Raw genomic sequence first — 27,726 nt, forward strand, 5'->3', positions numbered from 1 at the left:
AATCAGGTTGACCGATGGAAAAGAAACTGAGGTGATAAAAGGAAAGTGTTTGGAAGCTGACCGGTCTGTTGTGTAGCAGCTGGGACGTCCTACTTTTTCACATTTGGTGAAAAATCATTTTTAAAAATCAGTGGTTTGTCTGTTTCTTTCACTTTTTGGCCATTTTTTGGCACCAGTTTCTAAAAACAACAGCTCATTTTACACTTTAAATGTGGAATTGAAGTTGAAGAAACGAGCTGAGGGTGTTGTGTTGTGTGTTTGGAGGAGGGACTCTGAATTTGAAGTCATTTAGAGAAGTGAGAAGTTCCTGGTTCAGCAGTGAAGAAAGAAGAGAGGCAGACATGAAGGGCCATCACACTCTGATCTTCCTCTTTCTGGGTGAGTTCACCAACTCTCATTTTTCTTTATTTACACTTTATCAGCTCACCTTTCATCAGTTTTAACTCCGATTGGTGTTTTTTAATTGTCTCTTCAGTCTCCATTTTTCTGTTTGTTAAAATAATAAAAGTTAAATTAAGAGGGAACTATTGGAGTCTGAGAGGTGTGAATGTGAAGCAGCAAACAAAAAACTCACTGGACATAAAGAGACGATGAGCTGATGCTGACGTCCGCTGGGTTTGGGTTAGATGGTAGATTGTGAAAAAAGATAAATCAGGAAGCGGTTTTCAAAGGAAAAGTTAAGTGGAGCAGCAGGAAGAAGGATGTGGTTTTGATCATTACTTCATGAAAAATGCTAAAAATGGAAATTAAGTTTAGATCAGAGATTTCCGACCTCTAAAGCTGCAGCTGGTGAGCTTTTCAGTCCACTTTGCAGAAAAAACAAGTTTCACATGTTTATTCTTTTCCTTGAATTTTGTTTCTGCTGAGAAGCAGACTGAAGACCTGCAGGACCGACGATCCTGATTGGTTCAGATGAAACCGATGAGTTGATGACTGTGAGGCCTCAGAATAAATGTTTGCTGCTGACTGACTGAGTTGAATTGTGGTTGATTGTGGGCAGATACTAACTGATTGTTCATCTTTCCAACAGCTCTGCAGGACAGAATGAGCGGAGTCTTTAATGAAGAACTTCCTGTCCATACAGGAAGTGAAGGAGGAAAAGTCACAGTTCTGTGTGACTTTCAACTCAATGGACATACAATGTTTTTCTGTAGGAATAGATGTGAAAAAAAGGAGGAGACTCTCATTGAAACAAAAAAAGACAGAGAGCAGAAAGGCAGATACAGCATCGAATATTACAGAGGAGGTGTTATAGAAAAAGATATTCTAAAAGTGACAATCAGACATCTGAAGAAGTCTGACTCAGGACGGTACAGCTGTGGTTTGAAAAGATATATTTTACCTGATGGTTCCGATGAGTTTGAACTCAGAGTCATCGATGGTGAGTTTCTGCTGAAATGTTCCTTCATATCACTGAAGGTGAAGATACTTCACTTCACTGAAACTTTACCTCTTAAACTTTCATCTGTTTGTAATAAATTTATAATGAAAACATTTTCCTCCCAGGAAATAGTTAAAGTGAACACAACAGTCAGTTTCAACTGAATATGAGCTCCATGTTCTGGTGTGCGACTGTTTGCAGATGATCCAGTCATTTCTGTTTCTGATGATTTCATCGTTCACAGCTTCCACCACCTCAAAACCAAACGTGACTCCACTTCAGTTAACTTCACTCCCATCAGCCACCACACCGACAACGACAGAACACAGTTTAGGCTCCACGTCTTCACCCCCCTCTGAGACCACCGGCCTGTCTGAGACCTCACCTGAGGAATCTGGAGGCTCAGGTACTAACGGCCCCTGAAGTCAGCAGGACAACAGCAGCAGTAGTTTTGTACTGTACTGTAGTTTTGTGTGTTTGTGTTACACCTGATCAGAAAATATGTAGAAGTCTGTATTAAAACATCGACTTTGGGTTTGTGAGCTGCTGTTATGAAACCTCAAACCTGATGTTGTCGTTATTGTGACAGAGTCCTCCAAAGTTTGGCTGATTTTGATCCTGATTCTGGTCTTCACGAGCATCTCATTATCTGCAGCTGTGCTGCTATTCTGCTGGACCAGGAAGAGTAAACCGAGCGGTGAGGAAACACTCAAAATAAAACCCACTTCTCCTTCTCTTGTTGGTTTCCTCACACAAAAAACTGTTCTTTCAATGTGAAACCTGTTATTTTAGTCCAGCTGTTCCACTTTACAGGTTTAATGTTCTTGAGTTTTGGGAATCAAACTGTTCTCCGGCCTTTTTTTATGTCCTCGTCTGAATCTAATCTCTGAACTGGATGTTTTTCAGAACTTGCTGAGGAAAGTTTTTACGCCAATGTCACCAAGGTGAGCGTGAGTACACTTTGGATGTTTCAGTGTTGTTATGTTTGTGAAAGTAGCCCAAACCGAAGCCCCTCTCTGCTGCTGCAGGACCAGCGAGTGTACGAGAAGGTGGAGGAGGGGGGCGGCGCAGACGGCGTGTCCACGATTTACCTCCAATCCTACAGCTTGGTTGGCGCCTCTTCAGCCATGAATCAGGACAAAGTAAGAAAAGTCTGCAGCAGCACTGTTTGTTTACTGAACATTTACAGTTTATGTGTCGAGTCTCAGGTTTTCTGTGATCGCTCTCCGTGTTCAGGTTGACTTCAGCTCGTCCAGATTGTCGGGTTGAATGTTCACACATTCACACCCAAACTGACAAACACCATCTGTTTGCTCCGTCCTGTCCAGAAAACAGGAAGTACATGTTGTGGTTTCCTGTTTTAACTAAACCAGCACACTGTTCACATTCAAATGCTTCATATTTCACTTTGCAAAGTCATTAGATTTCAAAAACGAATTTCAATCACAGAAGTTTGTGAAATTATTCATCAGTTTGTTTTTTTTCTTTCACTAATGTTTGTAAATAGTTTTTGACATAATTCCTTCCTCTTCAACTCCTTCAGGAGAGTTTACAGTAAATTTACATTTTAATCACTGAGCTTCTAAAAACACACACAACATGAGGAAAAAGGAAAAGTTTCTGCCACTTCATTTCTTCGACTAGCCAGCCCCGGTCTGCTCAGCCTGATACCGAGTCGGTGCTGCGTTCAGTCCTCCCTGAAGCTGCTGCTCAGATACCGTTCATAACCAAGCTGTTCGTGCTAACGTTAGCGATGTACCATAGCTGCACTTCCAAACCGCTCCCTGAGGTCATGAGGTCAGTGATCACCTGTTGTCTTTCAGGCCGCAGACACGGATGGTTTTGTCTACTCTATGGTGAATTTCCCCAAAAACGCAGCGGCGTCGCACCACGGCGCCCCCCCTGCTAAAGAAGATGCTGTCATCTACTCTGTTCCTCGAGGGGCCGCCGACGCTTCAACTTCTCTGTACTCGACTGTCAACAAACATTAACATCAGCTTAACAATGCTCTGCTGCCCCACTATAAGAAGGTTGCAGGTTCGATTCCCGGCCTGAGGCCTCCAAAAACGTCCTGTTTGGGTTCATTGGTGACACTAAATTGTGGTTGTTAGTCTCTGTGATGGACAGCAGACCGGTCCAGGCTGACCCCGCCCCTCGCCCAGAGTGAGCTGGGATTGGTTCCAGAACCGCCGTGACCCAGAAACAGATCAGAGGTAGGAGATGGATGGATGAATGAACGAGTATAGAAAGGTACATGTGTGTTGGTGTCAGTGAAAAGTTTAAACAGTGTCATGTGGACGGTTAGCTTCAGGCTACAGCTTTCGTTAAAAGTGTAAATATTTAGTCTGAGTCCAGTTATTTGGTGTCATAGTTTTTTATTTTGATTCAGTAAATGAACAAAATCTAATTATTTAGAAGAGGACAGAAAAATGTTGTATCATGAAGGAAACAACCACAACAGGAAGTCTTTGTTCATACCTCTGAATTTCAGCTCTCTTTGTGGTTGATGAGTGAATATGAACACATTAGTTATAAAGTGTGCTGTTAATTTTTAAGTAACTTTATTGTGTGTGTGGCTGTGACAGATTTGAGCTCACTCTGTTGTGTGACGGCAGCAGCTGATGCTGGTGTTCTTTGGAGTGGTTTGCCCTGTTCCCCCCCCGGCCGGGGCAAAACATTGTAAACTGTCGTGACTAATGAGGAACAGGAAACACAGCAAACGCTGATGTGTTGTGGTGACCAAATGTCACCCAGCCAAAGATCCCGTCTGCTGGTAGAGTAAGAAACTCCGGTTCGCTTTCTTTCTTTGGTTTAGTGTTGAAGTGTGAAAAGTGTTATTGCAAAGAAGTAAAATAAAAAAAAATAACGATCAAATCCTCGTCGTCGTCCAAAGAAAAAGAAATGTTGAAATGAGGACTCACAGAAAAATATGAAATATTGAAACCTAATTTAAATGTATTTACTGTATTTTATTTTATTCTATCAGCTGTTACAGCCCAAACTAAACTGCCATTTGGTTCACACGCTAAATTCTTCGGTCTGAAGGTTTTAAATGAATAAACAAACAACTCGAAGCAATAAATGAGATATTTTAATGAAAATAAAATTAGTGAACATTGTCAGTTTAAACAGTATACGGTCTTATCTTTTACAAAATATTTCTATAAATACTTCTTCTCCTCCACTTTTCTGGTGACAGAATATATTAACAAGTTAACGTTTTGTTTCCCTTCGAGCTCAAAACAAATATGGCCACAACAACATAAATAACATTAACGTGGATCATCACTGCTCATCCGTGCTGTAGAAAACAAACAAAAATGAACTGTAGAATGTATAAAGTTAGAAATGGAAGACCTTTAGAACATTTAAAGAGGTCAGCTGACAGAATGGGAGCTCTCGGAGGTTGTGCTGCGTTCAGGGACCTTCAGAGGTTTTCTAAATGAAAGTGATCTGAAACGTTTTAGTGCAAATTGTAGATTTTTCCTCAGTGTCTTTGTCGGAGCAGGAGAGAAAAACAGATAGACAACGTCAACGGACTGAACATGAAAGGCCTTTAAAGTTTTATTTCACTAAAATAAGTTTGACTTTAAGGTTTTCCTTTTAAACCTTATTTGGGGAGCTGTTTGTTTGTTCAGTGTTTGTTGTGGAATCACAAACTGTCGACCGGATTGAAATCATTTTGACTCCACTCAAACTTTGATTCTCAGTTTGGTTTCAAACTATTGAGGACAGAAAAACGTCTGATTGTTATCATCAGCTCTACAGGCCACACACCTGGACCTGGACCCTCAGACCTGGACCCTCAGACCCGGACCCTCAGACCTGGACCCTCAGACCTGGACCCTCAGACCTGGACCCTCAGACCCGGACCCTCAGACCTGGACCCGGACCCTCAGACCTGGACCCTCAGACCCGGACCCTCAGACCCGGACCCTCAGACCTGGACCCGGACCCTCAGACCTGGACCCTCAGACCCGGACTCTCAGACCCGGACTCTCAGACCCGGATTCTCAGACCCGGACCCTCAGATCTGGACACTGAGTCTCAGACCCGGACTCTCAGACCCGGACTCTCAGACCCGGACTCTCAGACCCGGACCCTCAGACCTGGACCCGGACCCTCAGACCCAGATTCTCAGACCCGGACCCTCAGACCTGGACACTGAGTCTCAGATTCAGACTCTCAGACCTGGACCTGGATCTGGACCTGGACACTGAGTCTCAGACTCAGACCTGGACCTGTAGCAGAACTCTCATTCAGACAGCATCTGCTCTCCTGCTCCGACACACAACAGAGTCCCCTCAACACACGAGAGAAAATCTGATTAATGCGAAACCTCCAAACGAAGAATCAGGTTTTAAATCTGATTTAAAAACGTGATCCGTCGTCTGAATATTAAAAAAAATAAACTTCAGTGACTCCACGAAAGAACATGAAGATACTTTGAATGTAGAAAAATATCATTTCCCTTTTTAACTCTGTGATCAAGATTGTGAAGCAAAAAAGGCAAAGTGCAAAAACACCAACGTTTGTGGCGGCTGAAGGAAACTTCCTGTTCGGAGGCCTCTGTTGGTTCAGTGTTCACTGTCCACCTTAACGCTGATGATTGTGTTTTAGAACACACGTTTATTCCGCAGAGATCCGACGGAGGTGAAGATGGAGGCTGGGCAGCCCTGCTCATGTCTAAGGTGGCCTCAGAAAAGGCACTTCAACATCTCCGCCATCTTTCTTCGGTTTATTGCTGACAAACACGGAGCTGTGCAGATTCTCTCAAACGCAGAAACAAGACGACATCAATTCAGCCTCAATGTGGAAAACGTGGAGACGGGAGATGAGTGAAACGTTTAGAATCGGTGAGGCAGAGGCGTGATGAAGTTTTGGACCTGAAGCCGGTCCTGCTGGTTTCTCCTCCGTCCGGCCTGAACAGTTCCAGATTTTGTCGTTCTGTCCGTAAAAGGCCAGAAGGCCTCAAATCAAACGGACCACTGCAGTCTTTTGGGAATAACTCAAATAAAAAACTGCTGAAAAGATCAAATCCAAGCAGAACGTCACTGAAATCTGCTGAGAGCCGGCAGCGTCTCTTTCTCTATAGAACAGTTGAACCGATGATGACGACTAAAGAAAATGCAGGTTGAAGTGTTGTGAGGTGTTCGATTCCCGACGGTCACAGTGCTTCATCACTTTGGTGTTCGCCGCTACAGCTGCTGCTGCTGCACCAGCCGCCTGTAATGTGGCATGACTTTACTCTCAGGGAGGTACAGCGCCATCTCCAAGGCGACCAGGATGGTGAACTCGAAGGAGATCAGCTCTCGCCGACCGATCCGGAAACGTTCCTCCAGCTTCTGCAGAGAGCGGAGAGAGAAAACTCTGAAGGCTCTGCAGCCGTTTTCTAAATCATTCAGTGAAAACTTCAGATTGTTAAAAACTTAAACTCAGATCATTTCAGCTTTAAGTGAGTGAGGAAGTCACACTGAAGGGCCTCCGGGCCACCGTACTTTCACTTTTTACATCAGCAGCATTTGATATTCAGTGTTCTGGGAAGAAGAGTGATAAGAAAGAAAGCAGCTCCCTCTGCTGGACAGATGACCAGATTGATTTTTTTATTTTTTAATTCTGACGTCTAATGACAGTAAATCTGACCTCATTGGCCGAAATCGGCCAATGAGGTCGGGCACCTGAGCAGAGGCAACACGATCCAGCCTGTGTGTGTGTGTGTGTGTCAGACTCACATCGATCAGGTGTTTCACCTCCTGTTTCTTCAGGTCACTGCTGATCTTAGCAGCCAATAGGATGCAGGCAGCTGACACCAGCTTCCTGTAAAACAGAAACTACCAGGTCACCAAATCAAATCCGCCCTAAACAGAGTAAATCCATTAATGTGTGTATTTCACTAACACGGGACCTTTAATGTGTGTGTGTGTGTGTGTGTGTGGTGCGTTCAGAACAGACTGCAGACCGAGGCGTTCGGTACCTGTTCTGTTTGTTGAGTCGACCCTGCAGCACCAGCTTCTCAAAGTAGACGAAGGACATGGCGATGGTGACGGGCTGCAGACCGCAGTCCTCCCCGACGACTCGCATCTCCCTCTTCAGACTAAAACGGACACACAAAGTTTGTCGTGAGACACAACAACGGAGGACCGAAGTCCCTGAAGGCATCACGTCTTCACCTGCGTATTTTACTCAGAGTGAGCTTGATGTGAGGAAACTTCTCCTTAAACGTCTCGTTCATGTCTTTCTTCAGATCAGACGGCTTGACGTACTCGATGACCGTCGTCTGGAGGGAAAAGATGGAAAAATGAGAGGAGGAGCAGAAACAACGTTCAGATATTCTGGACTTCAGACAAATCTGATCTAATCCAGCTGCTTCAGTGAAATTCAGTGAAATGCTCCGTAAAATAAACAACACGCAGCAGTAAAATATCTCATTAAATAATGACGTCATTATCTCACAAAATAGTTTTTATTCATTTACACAGGAAGTCTTCTCACCAACAGGTGCTTCGGCTTTCTGACTGAAATCCCATGTGAAGTGAGATAATTGTGTTTTGATAATTGAGTTTAAAGCAGATTTGTGACTTTCACAGTAAGATGTGATAACATCAGTGAAGTTCAGCCTGTTCAAGTCACAGCTGCTGCTGCTGCTGTTTGTTGTGCAGCTGAGAGGAGACGACCTGCTTCCTGCTTACAAACTAAAACTTTGTAGTTTTCTTTTGTGTTTTGAGATTCTAACATACTTCTTCAGCGTCTTCTTACCATATAAGATGCAAAAATGAGCACCCGCTTGTGTTTCCCACAAGGCCACTGGTGGTCACTGAGCAGGTTCGGGTCGTAGTCGGTCACATCCTCCACACCTGGAAAACAAACAGAAACGTCTCTGACTTCCTGTCCGACCTGAATCTTTCAGTCGGTTTAAAGAAGTTAAAGTTGGGCTGAACTGCTAATTTTCTGAGGAAGATCATGTTTGCATTTCACTTTCACAGAAAAAATAATTCATGAAAAAGGGTCTATTTTTATGTTCCTTGAAAAATAAATTGACGCTAATCTGATTTGCACAATTTTAGAATTTAATTGATACTTTTGGACTGTTGTTCTCCCCTCATTACATTTCAGTTATCTTTATTTAACATTAATTGCTGCAGTCTACTGACACACTTCAGTTTGTAAAGAAATTAAACTGATGATTTTCCTGCTTTAAAACAACTGTGAGGGCGGTCTGTGAGTTTTGAGTGACAGAAGTGTGAAAGAAAAAACGAGAGGGGGACGCAACAAGAGGAAGGAGAAACAAACACCGGATGGAGGGGGGACGTTGCAGCTGCACTACAGCGTCGTCCTCTTTGTCTTTGAAACTGTGTGTACAGACGACCCCCCACGTGTCACATCCTTCATCTATAAACAGAATCCTGTCCCGTCCCCCTCTAATCCAGAACCTTTCATTAACACAACACAGCTGTGCCACCACGTGTATTTTTATACAGTTACAAAGCGTGTGCGCTGACAGCAGGTTTATATTTTTGTTTGTGTGACGTCTCTCAGGCTTCAGACCACAAAGTCAGTATGTCACAGAAGCTGCTGGTCAGTAAACAGCACGCTCCCCTCAACATCCTCAGAAACGTGTGTGTGTGTGTGTGGGCGTTACCGAGGTCCAGGCCCACAGTGCTGTTCAGCCTGCTGGGGGGGTAACTCCTGCCCGGCATGCTGTGCGTGCTCCTGGACGTGGGGATCTGCAGGTTCAGGTCGCTGGCTGATGACGGCTTCTGCCTCACCAGAGCGTTGGTGGGGTAGAGGAACTGGGCGTACGACACCGACTGACACAGAGACAGAGGAGAGGGAGACGAATATGGGATCACACCAACGCTCTCTGAGATGATCACACCTGAACGAGAGCGAGCGGCGGTCTGTGTGTCTACCCGGCCGTAGGTGTCCAGGTGGAAGCCCTCCAGCCCCGGCAGCATCTCCAGGGTGGTGGAGATGTTTCCAGACGAGTGTCTCCTCCTCGGGTGGTTTAACGTGGGATCACTGGACAGAGAGGGAGAGCCGGACGGGCCGCAGTTACACTTCTGATGGATTCATCAGTGATCAACAACTGATAATAAGAATAATGTGATTTTTACAGCTTTACTTTGACAAACAAATCAGGACGGAGACCAACTGTGAACTTCAGCATAGCAGCACAGAGATGATGAAGCTAATTCATGATCATGACCGAAGACTCATTCAGAAAGTAAAAGCTGTCCTCCCTTTTTCAGCACATCTTCCTCCTCCTGTGTGTTGCTTACCTGAGGTAGAAGCTCTCTCCGTAGGGAAGAACCGAGAAGGCGGCACACAGAGACCTCTTAGCACAGATCAACACAATCCTGAAACACAAACAAACACACACATTAGCGTTACATCATCCGTCCAGCAGGTGGACAGAAAAACTATTCAGCCCCAAAAAAACAAACAAATGAAGCCCCAAACTGTCTGAAGCCTGTCGGAGTAGTATGTTCCATAAATGACCACAGATAATGGACAGTTTCCCGCCTCCAGCTGGAAGTGATGTGATTAAACCTTCGTGTGGCGCCGCGTTCAGACATCCCATAATCATAAAATTAGTCTGTTTGTGGAACAGCTGATCAATTTTAAAAATAAATATTTATGTAAATAATTACAGCCCTTTAGGGACGTCAGTGTTTTAGCAACACACTTCTGCAACTATCCAGAGAGTCTGCTTAGTCATGATGTGATGTAACGAGTCTGTGTGTGTTGTTGTTGTGTTAAATCCCTGCAGGACGGGGTTGCTCGCCTGGTTTGTGTCTTAGAGGAAAATATTCCCAGACGTTATCTTTGGAGGAAGCAGAGAGGCTAAAAGATGACTGAAAGTGTGTGAAAACACACACACACACGTCCATCTCAGAGTTAATGATGTCTGACGTCCTCGCTGGGAGCCTTCAGGTCAGCGACCTTTTGTTTCTGACAGCAGAGAAATATTAAAAACACGGCTGCTCAAAATAACATCCATCCAACAGCAACAGTAGATAAAGAACGAGACGTCGCTGCAGTTTCTGTCACTCTAGGTACTTCCTGTCAGTTTCAGAGAGAAGGTCCTTTAAAGGACGCTGTAACATCACGATGGACCGTTCTGATTGGCTCGTGGCGGCGTCGAAGACATTTCACCCGTCTTTGTACAGAGTTACTGGCTGGACGGAATAATGTGCTCTTTTAGACACTTGGTGGAGTCTGACCTTAGAGTCGTTCTCATGAAGAAGAAACGGTTCTTTTTATAGACGAGACCTAATCTGGTACATTTAGCATGAAGATTTGAAGTGTTTTCTTTAGCTAAAGCTATTTTTTTTACCTTCCTTTGACTGGACATGAAGATTTACACTGCAAATAAATCAGTACAAAAAGGACTGACCCCTTCTGTCCCGTCGCAGTCCGTCCCATGAGACAGATTATGAATCTGGGTTTAATGTGAAGTGCTGACATGCACGCGCGCGCACACACACACACACACACACGCACACACACGGGGATGCATGGGAAAGTCAAGAGCAGGAAGTCAGCAGGGAGTTCAGTGGAAACAGACTCACAGGTTGAACTCCTTCAGGACGAGACATTAACTCGAGGGGGTCTGTGCTTCCTTTCACAGGTTCACAGCAGAGACCACATGTCACACTCAGGATGTTGTTCTGATACCACCATCACATCGCTCATTGAGTTTAACTGCTAACTTTTAAGGACAAAGTTGTTTCAGCTTAGTTATTGAGTTGTTTCTGCACAGTGTGCCACCTGTCACAGTAAGAAGGTTCTGGGGTCAAACTTCAGGTGCTTCTGGGTGAAGTTTACACGTCCTGCCTCCCTCCAGCTTTTCCAGCTCCGTAGGATTCAGCATGAATTTCTTTGACATTTCATTTAACCGTGCAGCACTGATTTGAACTTTTACTGTGAAAAGCTGCAGCGGAGGTTCGATGGGAGCTCTGTGACCGGTTCATAACCTGAGCTACCATCCATGAGCTCAGCAGCAGATCTGAGGCCGCACAGCTCGGACATTGACCCACACTGACTTTCTGTGTCAGTGTGGGTCAATGATGTCAACGATGACAACAACAGCAACAATGACGACGACTCTGCTGCTCTTCGCTGGATCTCTTTTAAAACAATCAGCTCTCCGAGTATTATTATCTGCCGTGCAGGCTCTGTGTGTCTTTGACCCAGGGGTCTGATTTATAAACCAAGCAAGGAAGCACCAGAATAGAAAACAATAGAAGAAGAATTGGAGCGAACAGAATGACACTGAAGAGAAGGAGATGGAAAAATCTGAGTGATGACATCTTTGTCACCAAGAAGAAGTACTGGAAGTGCTGTTGGACACAGACTCATTTGGATGAATGAATATATATAATATATATTACGGTGCGCTCGTAGCGTTTTGGGGTCATGGCTGTGGGCTGCCAACAATTTTTCAGGGTCATGAGATAGAAAAGTTTGGTTACCATTATCAGAGAGTATGACCAGAGCCTGAACACAGCGTCCTGACCTTGTGTTGTTCTGTAACTCTACACACCACAAACAGCACGCGGCTAAACACCGTCTACACCTGGACAAAGATTTGGCTGGAGCCATATTTTCCATTTACAACTTCCACCTTAATCTTTAGTGTCCTTCAGGGGAACGTGGACAAGAGAGGGAACACACTAAAACACACATTTAGTTTTAGTGTTGAATGAAACTAAAGCTGAGCGAGTGTCTCACCTGCTGCCTCTGGTGTCGTACTGTTTCATGTTTTTGATGAAGTGGATCTTCTTGGTGTGACGAGTTCTGGGAGAACCACCAGAGAGGTTCCGAGTCCTGAGAGACAGACAAAGACGGGACAGGGATTAATGATGGGTGTCGCTCTGCAGTGGTACAAAATGTAGCCTGAGATTGTCATCACACACACACACACACACAAAATGATGTTACAAAATAATTACAGATCAAAATCTTGAGCCAATTTTCAACATTTAATCCTTTTCAATGTTTCCAAGAAAATCTTTGTGTCTTTGTGTGTGTGTGTCTGCTGAAGGTCAGGCTATGGCCAGTTTGTGTTGCTGTGCTGACCTTGTGGATTAAAACAACAGACATTGACACAAAAGCAGGTCAAACATCTCCGCTCAGTGACATCACAGCGGTTGTGTAACATTATTAACATCATCAGGGCCGTTAGCGTCCGTGCTGCTGCAGCGTCTAAAGTTTTTCTCTGGAAGTAGCGCAGAAAGACGTTGGCCTGATTAGTTTGAGGCAACACGACTCCACGTGGTGAAGAACTGAAGAACTCCATGATGAAGCACGATAATCAGCAGGCTGGTGACTGTTAGCCAAAGCTGCAGCTGGTCAGGAGATCCACAAAGAATCGTACTGCCAATCCAACAAGGAGTTGATAACGGTGGAATATTGGTGGAGGACGACGTGGCTGCGGCAGATAACACCAGACTGTGTTGTTTTCTGTCGGGAGTTTAAATTATTTTTCTTCATTTGAAATGAATTTCTGATTCGCCTTTGATAAAATGTCACCATCTCTACGTGCGGCTGGTGAAACGATTAGAACATATTTCTATCTCATTACAGTGTGTAATACGATGGAGTCCAGCATGTTTGGTCAGGACTGCCAGGGCACAGCAGATATTTAACACACACGCTCGGAGCAGAACACTAAGATAAACAAAGCTGTTACACAACATGAAGACCCTCTCACACACACGTATAGAGCATCTGGACCGGATGAGTCGTGCTGCTCTGCGACCTTCCTGCTGTCAGCTCAGGCTGTGCGTTACGCTGCAGTAACATCTGGCTGAGTTAGAGTCTCCTCGTCGGGCCTCTGACGTTCAGACCAAACCCACAGATCATCGCATCACTTTCCTGGGTTCTAACGTAAATAACCATCTAGGTGCTGTCGTCGTTAGCTGGTCTGACTGATGAGTTTAGCAAATCATTGAGCCCTCATCAACGATGGATTTGATTTCCTGCCGTGAATGAATCAGATCTCAAACATTTGGTCTCGGGTGCATTCACAGCTGTACTTGGAGCTGCTTCCATGAGGTGGATGACAAACCACAACTACGTCGCCTCGTCACGAGACCTGGTTCTCTGAGTGACCCTCCTTCCTTCCTACATCTTTCCACAGCGTGCCAAGCTTTTGCTTCATCTGAACAACTTGCTAAGCCACCCCTTCCATCATTCCTCTTATCTGTCCACTCAAACTAAAGAAGTCTGATTCTTCTTGACCTGTCATCATTGGGAAATATGTGGAGACAGAATTAGATTATATGTGTCCTGAAGGAATCCAAATCTATAAATACACCGAACATTAATACAGAACCTATAAATACACTGAAGACCATAAACGCCACACGGACGAGGACTCAGCAGTCCTGATGCTGTCAGCTGTCCCGTCAGTGTCGTCTGCTGCTGAATTAAGATCCATTGTTATCAAACTAAACAGTCTATTTCTAATGACTCCATTTTGGTATCTACGGTAACATCACGGTCACGTGATGGAAATATTCTCAGCGTTCCATTTCCATGGGAACCGGCACTCCACAGCATTCCCCAACTTTGTGGAATTTTTCCATTGTGTGGGAATGGAGCTGATGATGAAGATGAAGAAAAACAAATATGGCCACAACGTTTGACAAAGTCACGCATTGAACCACACCTTTGATTTGTGCTCTTCTCTATGTAACATCTTCAGGCCAATAAAAACTGGGCAGCTTACAGTTCATCTATCGAAGGCACTTTAATTCCCATTCAGACTAAACAACAGCCAAAAAATTCATATTGGGATACGACTCAACTTTATTTGGAGCAGTCATTGGTCGATTTTTCGAGTCTTCACCACCACTACTCTCTATTTATGGTGTGCTGTTCGACATTTTATACATCTCTTGAGATTTGGACATTTCCACAGATGTTAATTGTTCCGTTGTGATTGCCAACATATGAAGAATCATTACTCATCCAACGTCTTTAGGTGACATTGTTGAATTTATTTTCAGTTCTAGCAATGAGCTTTGAGCTCCATTTTTAAGCTCATGTTTGCTTACATTTGGAAAAAGAAGTGTACTGAATAAACCATTAGGAGTTGCTGGTTATTTATGGATGTGGACTGTTACCAGGAAAATAAAACAGTAAAAGGGCCCTTTTTACTTTGTCAAAGCAGAATTGAGGCCGCTGATTTACACTAACAAACAGTTGTCACAGTGACTAAAGGTGTTTCACAGGCAGCTTCACTTGATGCACGATGACACAGCAGGTAGAGGTTTGATTCCCATGAGGTCACCTGTCTGATGAACAGTGTTCAGAATAATACCAGGTGAAAATAATAATCAGGCCATGACAACACGTTCGGATGGAGCTTAAACAAACCCCAACACACAATTATGATGGTAAATGAGGGGGCTGTTATGGTAAATGGCAGTTTGTCAGTTCAGCTATGAGCCGTCAGCTGTAAACATAAACAACATCTGGATCAGGGTGCGATGGCCGACTCCAGCACTCTCCCAGTCTGTCTAAATCCGTCCCAGTATCTGAGCTGGGGATCTGCAGACTCATTATCTCGTTGGTCTGACCAGCGACCTATTTCCATGAGAACCGGTCAGCTCCATCTCTCCAGGATGTTGTGGAAAGTTTCCGATCTGTGGGAATGGAAAAAATCCAGCATGCCATTTCCCCTGGCCGCAGAGGACGAGGACGATGAGCTGTCTTTTGACAGTGATAGGTACTGACTGCATGTCCACTGATAAACTGGGGTTACTGCAAATGCTGTCCATGAGCAAAAATCTAAATTATTTTGATCGCTTAAGATCATGGTTATTTAACACAATCAATTTTTTTAATGAACTGTAAAAATTTGACTTTCTTGACTTTACATTGAGATAAAAAAGATTTTAAAAAAAGTATTAAACTAATAGATACATTTTTTATTAGGTAATAGATAATATCTTAATGTCAACGGTTAAATGTGAAAATAAGGAAAGCTCGTTTAAACTCACGCAGGAAACAGTGACTGTGCAGGTCAGGGCCCAGAACCTGCTGCGTGCCGGGAGTCATTTTATTTGTTCTGAGTCATGAACAACACGAGAGAAGGAGCAATAATAGCTGGCGTCATTGAATCTTAAAATAATCCAGAGCAAACACGCTGTCAAAAACACTGACGGCTAAATGCAGTGTGAAAGAACCTGGTTTTTCTGCATCGCTTTGATATTCTCTGTCACGTTCTCTCTGTTGTTCCTCTGACTGCCAACGCTGAGTCCACATCAGGGGCAGTTTGGATCGTCCGATGTTGAGGAAGGACTTACTTATCTTATCTACTATATCTTTTCCTGAACCTGACTGAACCACGATCTGAGGTCGGACACGCCTGCCGCTGTGAGGGCGCCATCGCAGGAAAACCCTCCTGTGTGTGTTATCAACAGACTTATTGATTGGACTCTGCAGCAGAAAACACAGAGCTGGACAAAATAAAGAGGGCCGACACCACACTGAGGCGGATATAATTCAATCTTCACTGAGATTATGATGAGACAACGAATCCTCAAAGAGGAGAAGACGGCCCCCTTTTGTCCCGGTTTTATTTTATGAATCTCCTCGAACCCTGAACGATTAGTTATAATTAAATATGATGGAGATTGATAAATGACGCATTGTGGAGCTGTAGAGCTGTGCCTGGTCTGCAGATGAAAAAGGACAGGCTTGTTTGGTAGAAAGAAAAAAGACTGATCTGAAATCATACTTTGTTCCAGCTCAGTTTCATTTTTTGTATAACAAAGATCTTCTTTGTGTCTCTCTTCTCCCTCTTCGCTGCACATCTGTTTTCAAACCTGCAGCGCTGATTCAAATCCCATCAGTGAGACAGGTGAGACAACTCATACCTGTCATTTCTCATCAGCAGCACCATCCAACTATCCATCATCTACCGCTGCTGGAGCCAATCCCAGCAGAGCGCACGCTGCACAGGTCGCCAGTCCGTCACAGGACTGACACACTGTGGGAGACAGAACCGGAGTTTGAACCTTGGACCTTCTCACTGACAGTGCAAAAACACCAAAAAACAAAGCAGGACCTCCACACTGCCATACACACAGACTATCAGAGCTAACTCATATACACCACGACAGCTGGTTACGTCAGTCCAAGTGTTTGTGGTCAGACAGCTGATAGCAGTAAAATCTCCATTTGTCACTTCTTCTGCTGTTAACTCAGAGACGGACCCCGCACAAGTCAAACTTTGGAGGAATAACACTAAATGAATTTTCTTCCCACGTCCACACAATGTCTTAGTCATCTGGCTTTCTGAACATTATGTTGGTTCTTATTTGGTGGCCTTTAAGTTTAAATGACATCTCATTACCTCGACATTCAAACGAAACAGGACATTACTTCATGTGTCCGCCCACACTCATCCTTTCGTCTTCATCTGCGTCTCTCTGTGCTATGACTGTACACCGGTACAAAAGTCTTCTCATGTTTCATTCTCCGCTTGTTCACCGTTTACTTTCATTCCAAATTTAACAGCTGCTTTTTAGTTTTGTCCTCACAAACAGACAACATGAAACTGAAAAGCTGGGTCTATTTTTATCTGAGCTGCACCAGAACCACCACATTGTGCTGAAACCAGCAGCACCGGCTTGTTTGACTGGCAGCGTCCGGATTGGCCCTTGAGGATCAATGATATCTGGTATTTGTTCCGTCTTGATGCCGACAGCAGCTTCTTCCTCAGAGTTCTCAGTTACATGTATTAAAAATGCTGAACATGTCTGCCGTGTTTAAATCCTCCTTCATGTGTTTGTAGTCAGTCCAACCGAACGTTTGGTTGTTTCAAGCTGTGTAGTATTGTGAGGCATCTCTACTCATTAAAGCTGAACACACTAGGTTACTCCACACCTTTGACTTTTTAGTATGTGAGGCTTGATGATGATGAAAGTAACTTTAATCCAAATCATTAGCTCTGATTTAACTGGTTTGAATTCTGAAATGTTAATATAACAGACACAGTTTAGACTCTCAGTTTGTTTGTTAATGAAGCGTTTCAGGAGGTGACGCTGGAGTGGACAGGTTCTTTTTTACTCTCTTTATGATGAAAGAGAAAACGCAGATGGGATCAGTTTGTTTCTGAAATGATTTTACATTTCGGCTCTCAGATGCACTTTGACAGGAATCGTGAGTGAACATGAGATTCAGGGCGTAAAAGTGAAGTGACTTTACACATTTTAATTGCAGCTCGCTCTCTCTCTCTCTCTCCTCTCACTGGCTCAGTGTCTCTCTTCCTCTCTGTCCATCTGATTGAGATCACAGGGGCTTTAAAAGCCCTCTGTCACACACACACACACACACACACAGCTTTACTTAAATACCCTCCATACTAAATCCTTACCACACACACACACACACTTTCTCACTGACGAACTGCTGACCATAGATTAAATGTCCTGTTGTTTAAATCCTCTTCGTCTGCACACAGAAGGCAGCAGTGTGTCCACACCTCGGACTGATGGACACTGGACAGTCCACAGATTACACTACACCACAACACAAACCATGCACACACTGGTCTACCCAGCATGCCTGCTGTGCGTCTTACATCACCAGATTAAGAGACTGCTCCTGCTTCTCCTTCTCCTTCTGCCTGATTTACCAAAATATTCATCCCTTACTTCTTATCCTCCTCCTCCTCCGTTCTTTCTGTTCCTTATCTGCTGAAAAAAATAACAGCAGCATCAGAAAGATAAAAAAATACAAAAGAAAACATTTTAAGAACCATTGTCTGCTCGACACCAGCGGTGTGAAAAATTCATGACGTGCAACCAAAGACTGTTTCCTGTGAAAATGTTTTCATGTAAATCTTGATCTTCGTGCAGCTGCAGTCATTTATGTGGTGTCAGATCATTAAATAAATAGATAATCGTTGTGGTGACGAGCAGCAACTCAAACTCGTCACCTGCTATTTTGGGGTTGGCTTGTTATTTTAAAGACGGTCACCTCTTCCAGATACAGGCACAACCTGAGGCCTGGATCTGGACTAGGTTTATATATATATATATATATATATATATATATATATATATATATATATATATATATATATATACAGATAAACTTTAAATATCCACACCCTAAAAAAATACAACTGTTTTCTTTCATTAATTAATCTACTTCCAACGATGAATGCTGATTGTAGCCCACATGTCTGCCACATCAGGATGTGAGCTGCCATTTTGAAGCCTCCAATTTGCATTTAGGCTTCTTTTTTTTTTTTTTTTTAACCATTAACACAGCGGATGCGCTCAGCCTTGTTTTTAGTGGTTTCATTACTCTGGGTTGTGTTATTCAACTACTTCACAAGCTGCTTAATCTTCATTTTTAAACCTGTCAAACTGTGTCAACTGTAAAACTGTGTCCCCTCTAACATGGATCTGTAATCCAGCTCTGTCCAAGGGGTTGTCCTTAATCTGATAATAATGTTAATACGATATAACCTGGTTAAAGTGTTATGGGACAGATTATTAATCTATTGAAAAAGTGGCCTGGTCTTTGGTGTCCAGGCCCCTCAGCCATGAATTCTTCTATATAATTTTTTCTCGACAAAGCTAACGGACCAGCCTGACTATAAATAACCCAAAGGTTTTAATAAAATAATGGCACGTCATCAGCCTGAACTCTCTGAACTGGATGTGACTGATAAATCCAAGTGAGTGTGTGTGTCTGTCTTTGTTTACATTATAGGAACCAGTATGGCTCCTCAGGTCTTTGGGTGCAAGTCTGTTAATTGCTCTAAAGTGCAGGACTAAAACTTTTAGCGAGGCAGCTCTGAGCTCGAAAGCCCCCCGAGGACCTGAGAGCAGCAGGAGGTGTCGACATTTTTAAAGTGTAGTCAAAACACACCCCTTCAGTCTGGCTTTTAGCCACTTGTTTTAATCTAATTATCTTTAATATTCTGTTGTTCATTTTTATTCAGTGTTGTTTGCTAAAGTTATGACAGTGTTTTAAGTCTTTCCTCACTTGGTTTGTCCTTTTTTCTTTTTAGCTTATCGGCCACATGTGAAGTGCATTAAATAACGCTGATGCACGCTTGTCTATTAATAATTTCCCTTTATTACACTGCCCTGGTGCATTTATGGCATCCATCATAAACTGCTTCAGTCAATGTTTTGGTTCAAATAAAGATTTCACGGAGGCAGCAGCCATGAATCTACAGTGAGCAGGAAGCTTCTGTAACCCTCATTCATTTCACTGATTTAGACACGTACAGACCAACAACACAAACACAAACACCTGGATCGTATGGCCAGCTATAATTTGACAAAACCCAGAGCTTGTCCTCGAGCTGAGACAAAGGAGAGGAGACAGCTGCATTTGTGGGGACGACCCACAGGTCCACGTCCACACATACTGTGTTTTTAAATGAAAATGTGTCAGTGTGGACGCAGCTTGTTCTCATTGGTGAAGAGAAGGCCTGAAGAAAATAGAAATTATGGGTGTGCTTTGTGTTTGTTCAGGGTGTGGAGGAGAGTGAGGTTCAGAGCTGTTTTCACCAGAGAGGCATGCAGGTTTAAGCACACACACAGTACATACACATACGCATGATGTGAGTCTGAGAGTCTGCGTGTGTGTGTGTGTGTGTGTGTGTGTGTGTGTGTGTGTGTGTGTGTGGGTGTGTCTAACTCCGATAAGTTTTCTGCTTCGGGCAACAAATTCAGCAACAAAGAAAATCACTATGCCAACTTAGATTGATTAAATTTGGCTGTTTGTCTGTGTGTGTGTTTAACAGAGAGACAGGATGAAAAGGGCAACGATTCCAGGACAAAATCAAGGCCCGTGTCTCTGTTTGTCCTCAAATGTCAAACACACTCATGTTGATATTTTATTGGATCGAAATCTCTCTTCGCCTGCTCAGATAGTTTGGTGAGCACGAGGAGCCGTCATCAGTATTCAAAGTGAATATTAGGCAGCAGGTACATATGCAAAATACCAGCAGTAGGATTAACATCAACGAGTTCTGTCCACGAGAGATGGAGAGAGAAAACCAATAAACATCCAAAAGATACAAAGAAGAGCAGGAGTGGGACCGAAGCTTAAGTTCAGAAAATGCTGAAGAACAGCAGGTCAAGTCTGAAGACCAAACTGTAAAAGTGTGTGTATTTAACAGGCAGAAAACAGCAGAGGGACAGACTCGTGTCCACCGCCTGAACTCTGCAGCTGATAGGATGCTGAAAGGGGGTTAAACTCTCAGCTCCTGGTGTCTCAAGCAGAAAATGGCTTATCTGATGATTCAAGCGCCACTTTAGGAGCCAAGGACGAGTCTGTGAAAAGCAACGAAGTAACAACCAACCGTGCATCCCGTAGTTTGTGCCAACTCACAAGGATCTATTGAGATAGTTCGATCTGACGGTAAATATTAAGTCTCCTTTGGTTAAATACGTCCTTCATATCAATATTTTGACAACAGAAACTAAATTCAAAATAAAGATCCTGCACCTTGACCTGCTTCAATGAAGCTTGTCATTATTCTTTCACCTCGTACTGAGCTAACTGTGCATTTGAATAATAAAAAAATGCAGCTTAATAAACATGGGTCAGTTATATAAAGCTACACTTTCTAATGGCTGAGGTGAGGAGTATGATTTGAGTCAATGTGGGCTCAGTAACAATAGAAGCATTGTTTTCACTGCAGTGTCAGTAAGAATGAATGATGTAATTTAATAAGGGCAATATTAAAACCACTGGGATGTTTTGCTAATTACAAAGAGATCACAGCTTCCCCTTGTCAGACTCACATGTTTGAACAATTTCTCAAGAGGGTCGGTCACGCTGAGCCATGCTGATTCTGCGTCTGCCTTGTGTTTGTTTCGAGTTTATCTGCCATTAATTGCTCTTATGTTTCATTTCCTCCTGGCATTAGAGAAAAAACAACAACTTTGAGAGTCTAAAAGCCTGACGCAGAGAGTCTGAAACTGGGCCTGAAAAACGTTACAGCAAATTATCTCACGGAGTCTTCTGGCCCTGATGTCATCAGGGGAAGAGCCAGATCTTAATTTAAACCAGGGCTGATGGGGCGTCTTCAACAGGCTACGTCACTGTCCGACACGTGACACGGCTGAGTGTCACCTGGTTTACAGGTAGGTCAGTTAAATCGCTTCTTCCTGCCACAGCAGCTGACCTGCTGCATTAACTTTAAAACAGGAGCCGTCTGGAAGCTAAGAGGTTGCTAATGTTTAGGCCCGGGTTGGAGTTAAGATCCAGATTAGGCAAGCTGGAGGTTTGGAGAATGCATTATGTCATTATGTCCTCACAGTGCACGCACTGCAAACGTGTGTGCGAGTGTGTCTGCTGATGTAGATTTTAGCCAAAGCTCATAAATGTTTAATGTTCCGTTTAGTAAAAACATCTCCTCGTTCTGAAAACAAAGACACAGCATAAAAAAACATCCTGTACGTCTCAGAAACTGTGAATTTACACACAGAGAAATTACATAACACCATGTGAGCTCAGCAGCCTTGAATCTGGGGCTGATTTAGCTTTTATCTTCACTTTAAACTCCAGTTGTTTGGCTAAAATGTGATCTGTACAACTGCGTTTCCATCCAAGCTCTGTACAGCAGTAAAGCCTCATTTCTAAGCACATATAGATCGATTCATTTGTGAACCTCAGTCTTTCCCAAACCTACACAGATGTATGAACTTATATAAATATTAAGCGTCAGTGCCAAAAGTTTGTGAACCTTCAGCATTAGCAGTGAATTTGAAGTTGAAAATGCAGTCGGGTGTTTTCTGCCAATATTTTCAGAACTGATTATGTTTTATTTATATGCCATATTTATGGAGAGATATAGAGAATACTAAAGCTTTCAAGCACAAGTCTTGCCCCAGCATGTCAGGAAGCATTTTCATCTCTGTACATGTTGGAGCTTTCCACATCAGTCTGTAACAGGTTCAAACTGTTTAGTATCAACTTTACTGTCACCCCGGGGCAACGTCCTGCACATCACAGCCGGCTAATGAAGCGGATGTCTGCTATGACTTCACAGCTGTTCACAGCCAACACACCACACATCACAGCAGTGCTAATAATCATGGACTTTTGGTCACGCAGGAGACAAACAAATCCAGGGTTGGTCCACTTTCCCGTGTTTTAAAGTCGGCTAATGTGAATTTAGTAATTCACTTATAATTCACTTATATTCCTTTACATTAGATAAAACCAAATATATTGGTTTTATCTCTTGTAAAGGAAACATGTTTATAGTTATAATCTGTAATTTACCCACATTACAATTATTACATTTACATAATGTGAATAAATAAATCGATACATTTAAAAAATTAAAGCAAACTCTAGCCTGAAATAACCAACCACATTTTTCATATAAATGTCAGTTAAACACAACAAAAGTGGAACAAACATGGTGCAGGCTGTCCAGGAGTCAGACCAGTCTTTGGACACAGTCAGGAATCAAAACTGGAACCAACTGCAGCCTAAGTGTGTATGTTAGCAGCCAAGTGTCCTCTCTCACTACCCATAACAGCATCAGTTACACAGTTGAGCTGTTGATGTGTCACTGTGAGTGTGCGTTCACTCAGTAGGCTAATGAAGTGGTTGGCTGGCTGTTGAGCAGGCTGCCAGGACTTCACACACCGAGCCGTGTTCACAGACTAAACAGAGCATGACTTATGATCTCATCTGACAATAGCCAACTTCATCATGCCAGGAAGTGCAGAGGTGAGGTGAAGGCTGCTTTTAAAGTCAACCAGTCAAGTCGCAGATAGCCGTCAGCACAGCAGTCTGTATATGTTTCACCAGCTAGACTGGCTCCTTCAGCACCTCCAAGATCGGATCTCCAGCAGGTTTGTGATGAAGAAGCTTTAAAGACTTCCACGGGGATACAGATTTTTGCAAATGATGCGACCATGCAAGCGTAAAAGAACAGCGTTTCTTCATCAATTAATTATCACTGACATCACTGGGAGACGTGATTAACATCAGCAGCTGAGTGCTTTGTGGTACAGTTATGGAACATGGCTCATCCAAAACAAACAGAACAAGATTCTTCTCAAAGTAGTTAAAAAAATGGAAAACCATCTGGGACAAACAAAAGAACATGAAAGTTAATATATTACAAGTTTACATCCACATCCAACACAAACGGAGCAGGAGCTGCTGGTGGAGCAGTCTGACTGATGAGCTCTTATCTGCTGCTAATTTCCCTGCTGTTGTTAGGTGTAAATAGGTTAAGCAGTGTTTATCGCTGCGGAACTGACATTCTCTGGGTTTGATACGCTGCCAACACAGTGACGAATCTGATCCATCCATCAGCGCTCACACAAGCACAGCAGGTCTGAACCACTGCCAGATGAGCAAACTTTGTGAAGACATGCACGCACACACTCTTACATTTAAAAAGATCCCATTCACTCAGTGCACATTGCAGAATTCATCTCTTGTTCTTCTGCTGCTGCATGTTTCTCATCTCACAACAGCCACACAGCGTATCCAACGCTCAGCAGACTTACAGGAGGGAGTTAAACAGCTCAGGGTTAACTGTGACACAAAAAACAGCCCGACTTCATGCCGTCTGTTGGTGGCTTTCAACTGTCTCTTGGTTCACTTCCCCTCTTCAAAAAACCAAAGCCTCACATTTAAAGTGAATGTTTTATACACACAGCCACACTCCAACTTAACAACGCACCTCAGAATAAAACTATGACCTATGAAAGGCTTGCATTATATGTCGTTTCATTTTAGAAGAGAAATATGAAATCTACAACTTCGACAAAGACAAGTTTCAGTCTGTGTTGAGGAGGAAGAGGGGTATGCAGTTTCCATCTTCAAAAACAAACCGGAGAGGAGCACAAATGGAGACAGTCTGAGCAAAATACACAATAAAGCAAAGTAAGAATGATGCAATCATTATGAAAAGGAGACATGAATAACTAAAGGAGAATAGAATCAGCAGGTTTTTGTACAAAAGACTGTGACGATAATCTAGCCTGGTGGCTGAACAGATATTCTCTCATTTGCATCAAGCAAATGAGCAGAAATGAGCCCAATGATCTTTTACAAAAGGCTGATGTGAAGACCGTTTACCAGCAGACAGGTGAGGACTCACCTGCAGGATGTGACTCAGTTCATCATCATACAGCAAATATCAGGGTGGAATCAGGGAGGAAAGAGGGTGGAAACACGGTGGAAACAGGGTGGAAAGAGGGAGGAAAGAGGGAGGAAAGAGGGTGGAAAGAGGGAGGAAAGAGGGTGGAAAGAGGGTGGAAAAAGGGTGGAAACAGGGAGGAAAGAGGGTGGAAAGAGGGTGGAAACACGGAGGAAACACGGAGGAAACACGGAGGAAACACGGAGGAAAGAGGGTGGAAACACGGTGGAATCAGGGAGGAAACAGGGAGGAAACACAGTGGAAACAGGGAGGAAACAGGGTGGAAACAGGGAGGAAACAGGGTGGAAACAGGGAGGAATCAGGGAGGAATCAGGGAGGAAACAGGGTGGAAACAGGGTGGAAACAGGGTGGAAACACGGTGGAAACAGGGAGGAAACAGGGAGGAAACAGGGAGGAAACAGGGAGGAAACAGGGAGGAAACAGGGAGGAAACAGGGAGGAAACAGGGTGGAAACACGGTGGAAACAGGGAGGAAACAGGGAGGAAACAGGGAGGAAACAGGGAGGAAACAGGGAGGAAACAGGGAGGAAACAGGGAGGAAACAGGGTGGAAACACGGTGGAAACAGGGTGGAAACAGGGAGGAAACAGGGAGGAAACAGGGAGGAAACAGGGAGGAAACAGGGAGGAAACAGGGAGGAAACAGGGTGGAAACACGGTGGAAACAGGGTGGAAACAGGGTGGAAACAGGGAGGAAACAGGGAGGAAACAGGGAGGAAACAGGGAGGAAACAGGGAGGAAACAGGGAGGAAACAGGGTGGAAACAGGGTGGAAACAGGGTGGAAACAGGGTGGAATCAGGGAGGAAACAGGGTGGAAACAGGGTGGAAACAGGGAGGAATCAGGGAGGAAACAGGGTGGAAACAGGGAGGAAACAGGGAGGAAACAGGGAGGAAACAGGGAGGAAACAGGGAGGAAACAGGGAGGAAACAGGGTGGAAACACGGTGGAAACAGGGTGGAAACAGGGTGGAAACAGGGTGGAAACAGGGTGGAATCAGGGAGGAAACAGGGAGGAAACAGGAGCAGGTAATACCGACCAGCTCTGAAGCTTCCTTGGAGTCTAAGGAGGGAGCTGACGGAATCAAATAAAATGACAGGAAAGGTCCGGGCAGCGTCCTCAGCTCAACAAGCTAACCGACCCCAGTATGTGTGTGTGTCCGCCTGTCCTCACCTCTGTCTGGGCTCCGAGGACACCGAGTTACAGCTGTGGACCGACAGCAGGGTGGGGGACTTCCTCGGTCCGAGCGGCGACGGCAGCAGGCTGGCGTTGGACGGGGACGGGGACAGCAGGTGGCTGCTCCCCGGAGAAGGGACGGAGCCTCTGCGGCAGCCCAGCAGCACCTCCGCGCTGCCGGCGTCCGACGGCAGGACGACTATGGGCGGCACGGTGAGGAGCCCGGTCCTCGGTGCCGGGGAGGGGTGGACGTTCCCGCAGCTAACGGAGGCGGACAGACCGGGGAACGTCCCGTAGCCGCCGCCGGTGTCCCCCAGATCCGGATACAGACCGGCCGCTGCCGCTGCCGCAGCGCCGGGCTCGGCTCCCTCAGAGTCCGTCTCTTTCACGGAGGAGTCGCTCTGGACCGGACGTCCGTCCAGGGAGATGTTGTTGAGGAACAGAAGGGCCGCCTGTCTCCGGCGGGAGTTGTCCCGGTTCCTCCGGCTGTGCTCCCGGTTGGCGTGCGGTTTCTTGCCGCAAACGGCGGCCGGTAGCGCGGCGCTGTGGCCGCATGCGGCTGCCGCCGCCGCCATGGTGTCTGTCAACTGAAGGAGCGCGAGACCCGCAACTGTCAAATCCCTTTTACCCGGCGCGAGCCCGGGGGACAGCCCCCTGCGCTCTCATTGGTCCAAACGGGGCTGCGTGATGGCGTCACCAGCCTGCGCCTCGGTGGGGGGCGGGGGGAGCTCGGCCACGCTGTGAAGATGTAAACATGCTGAGCGAAGAAAACGATTATTACAATGAGATGTTTGTCTTTTTGGGTCTCAATCATTTTAGGAAATGTAAAAATCATAAATTTATATTCTAGAATATTCTTCATATTCCTGAATAATATAAAGACGTTGGCCCTGATAGAAATCAAAGCACCAGTAAATAAGCAAAGACAATCACATAACAATCACATTCATTAATTTGACAACAGCTGTGGTGTAAATATTCACAACACAGCCAAATCAGCCAGCACAAATGAACAGATCTCAAAGTGTGATAAGTTTTTTTCTTTACTTCTAAATTTGATTTTTTTTTTTTTTACAATTATTATTTACTGTAGAATAATATATGATGCAGCTAGATTTATCTTCTACCACATTATAAATAATTTAAGTATGATTTTTTTATGACTTTCAGTCATTTAGCTGGTTCAGTTGTTGAAATAAAGTGTCTAATTTGTTTTGTGTAAGGATTCAGGGGCACTTTGTCTCGTGATGCACAGCCAGGACTGAAGCGGAGCTGTAACGTATTTCCACCCACAAAAGCAGGAATCAGCTGGATCAGGATTGACGGTGTGAAATCAAGGAAGCAAAATACAACAAAAAGAGCTAAAAGTGGCCAGCGAATAGCTTAAATAGCCATTTTTTTGGTACCACATGAGAGCAATACAAATCCAAATTTGACTAAGAGGTGAAGAAATGTTTTGTATGGATTTACACACATCCATCCTTCACTCTGTGCCCCCCTCCACTCACCTCTCCGAGGGTTTAACTGAGCAGTCGCTGCAGCTCTGCCTGACAGCAGCTTTGATTGGCTGTTGGCACTTTGGTCAGAGACCTCAGTGGATTTTCTCTGCACTGATCCCTGCAGTGACACCAGCGCTGAGCTCACTGAACCTGGCCGGCTCAGCAGGACGGATCACAATGCGTAGTATGACTGGTGGCCTGCTAAATAAAACCCGCAGGATACACCGCACCGTAATCCCTGCAGCCTGGAAGTCTGTTATTGCACACTCACCCCCCTGCTGATCCCTTACATCTGCACAGCAACCAATGAACTACAAATGACCTTCCTGCTCTGCTGGAACAACCAGGACAAAAAAAGCATCATGCTAATTCAGCCTGATCCCAGTGGATTTGAATTTTTATTTGGTTGAAGTTTCTTGGTCCATGTGAAGGAACAGGCCGGGTGTCTGATGTCATGTGTGATCAGTTGTATTTGTGGCCATGCCTGGCTATG

General features: G+C 44.3%; 2 protein-coding genes across 4 annotated transcripts; one reads left to right on the plus strand and one right to left on the minus strand.

Moving 5' to 3' along the window:
* Positions 1-330: 330 nt before the first annotated feature.
* Positions 331-3,529, plus strand: LOC115046130 (uncharacterized). The gene is made up of 7 exons (XM_029506281.1): positions 331-378; positions 1,031-1,381; positions 1,626-1,787; positions 1,971-2,078; positions 2,288-2,325; positions 2,410-2,523; positions 3,205-3,529. The coding sequence occupies exons 1-7, from the start codon at positions 342-344 to the stop codon at positions 3,370-3,372; spliced, it is 978 nt and encodes a 325-aa protein (XP_029362141.1). The 5' UTR covers positions 331-341; the 3' UTR covers positions 3,373-3,529.
* Positions 3,530-4,450: 921 nt separating this feature from the next.
* cables2b (Cdk5 and Abl enzyme substrate 2b) lies at positions 4,451-26,311 on the minus strand. 3 transcript variants are annotated; one of them, XR_003840915.1, is made up of 11 exons: positions 25,732-26,311; positions 12,116-12,211; positions 9,661-9,738; positions 9,292-9,400; positions 9,021-9,189; positions 8,138-8,235; positions 7,552-7,658; positions 7,356-7,475; positions 7,114-7,198; positions 5,617-6,726; positions 4,451-5,538 (listed from the first exon to the last, which is right to left on the minus strand). XR_003840915.1 is itself a non-coding variant. In XM_029506280.1 (10 exons), exons 1-10 carry the CDS (start codon positions 26,307-26,309, stop codon positions 6,580-6,582), a joined length of 1,587 nt encoding a protein of 528 aa, XP_029362140.1. In that variant the 5' UTR covers positions 26,310-26,311; the 3' UTR covers positions 4,451-6,579. The 3 variants fall into 3 exon arrangements, 1 of the variants encoding a protein (XP_029362140.1); XR_003840916.1 differs by having other exon boundaries at positions 4,451-5,158; positions 5,477-6,726; XM_029506280.1 differs by having other exon boundaries at positions 4,451-6,726.
* Positions 26,312-27,726: the final 1,415 nt, after the last annotated feature.

Source organism: Echeneis naucrates, chromosome 7 (genome assembly GCF_900963305.1).
Source record: "Echeneis naucrates chromosome 7, fEcheNa1.1, whole genome shotgun sequence".
NCBI lineage: Eukaryota > Metazoa > Chordata > Actinopteri > Carangiformes > Echeneidae > Echeneis > Echeneis naucrates.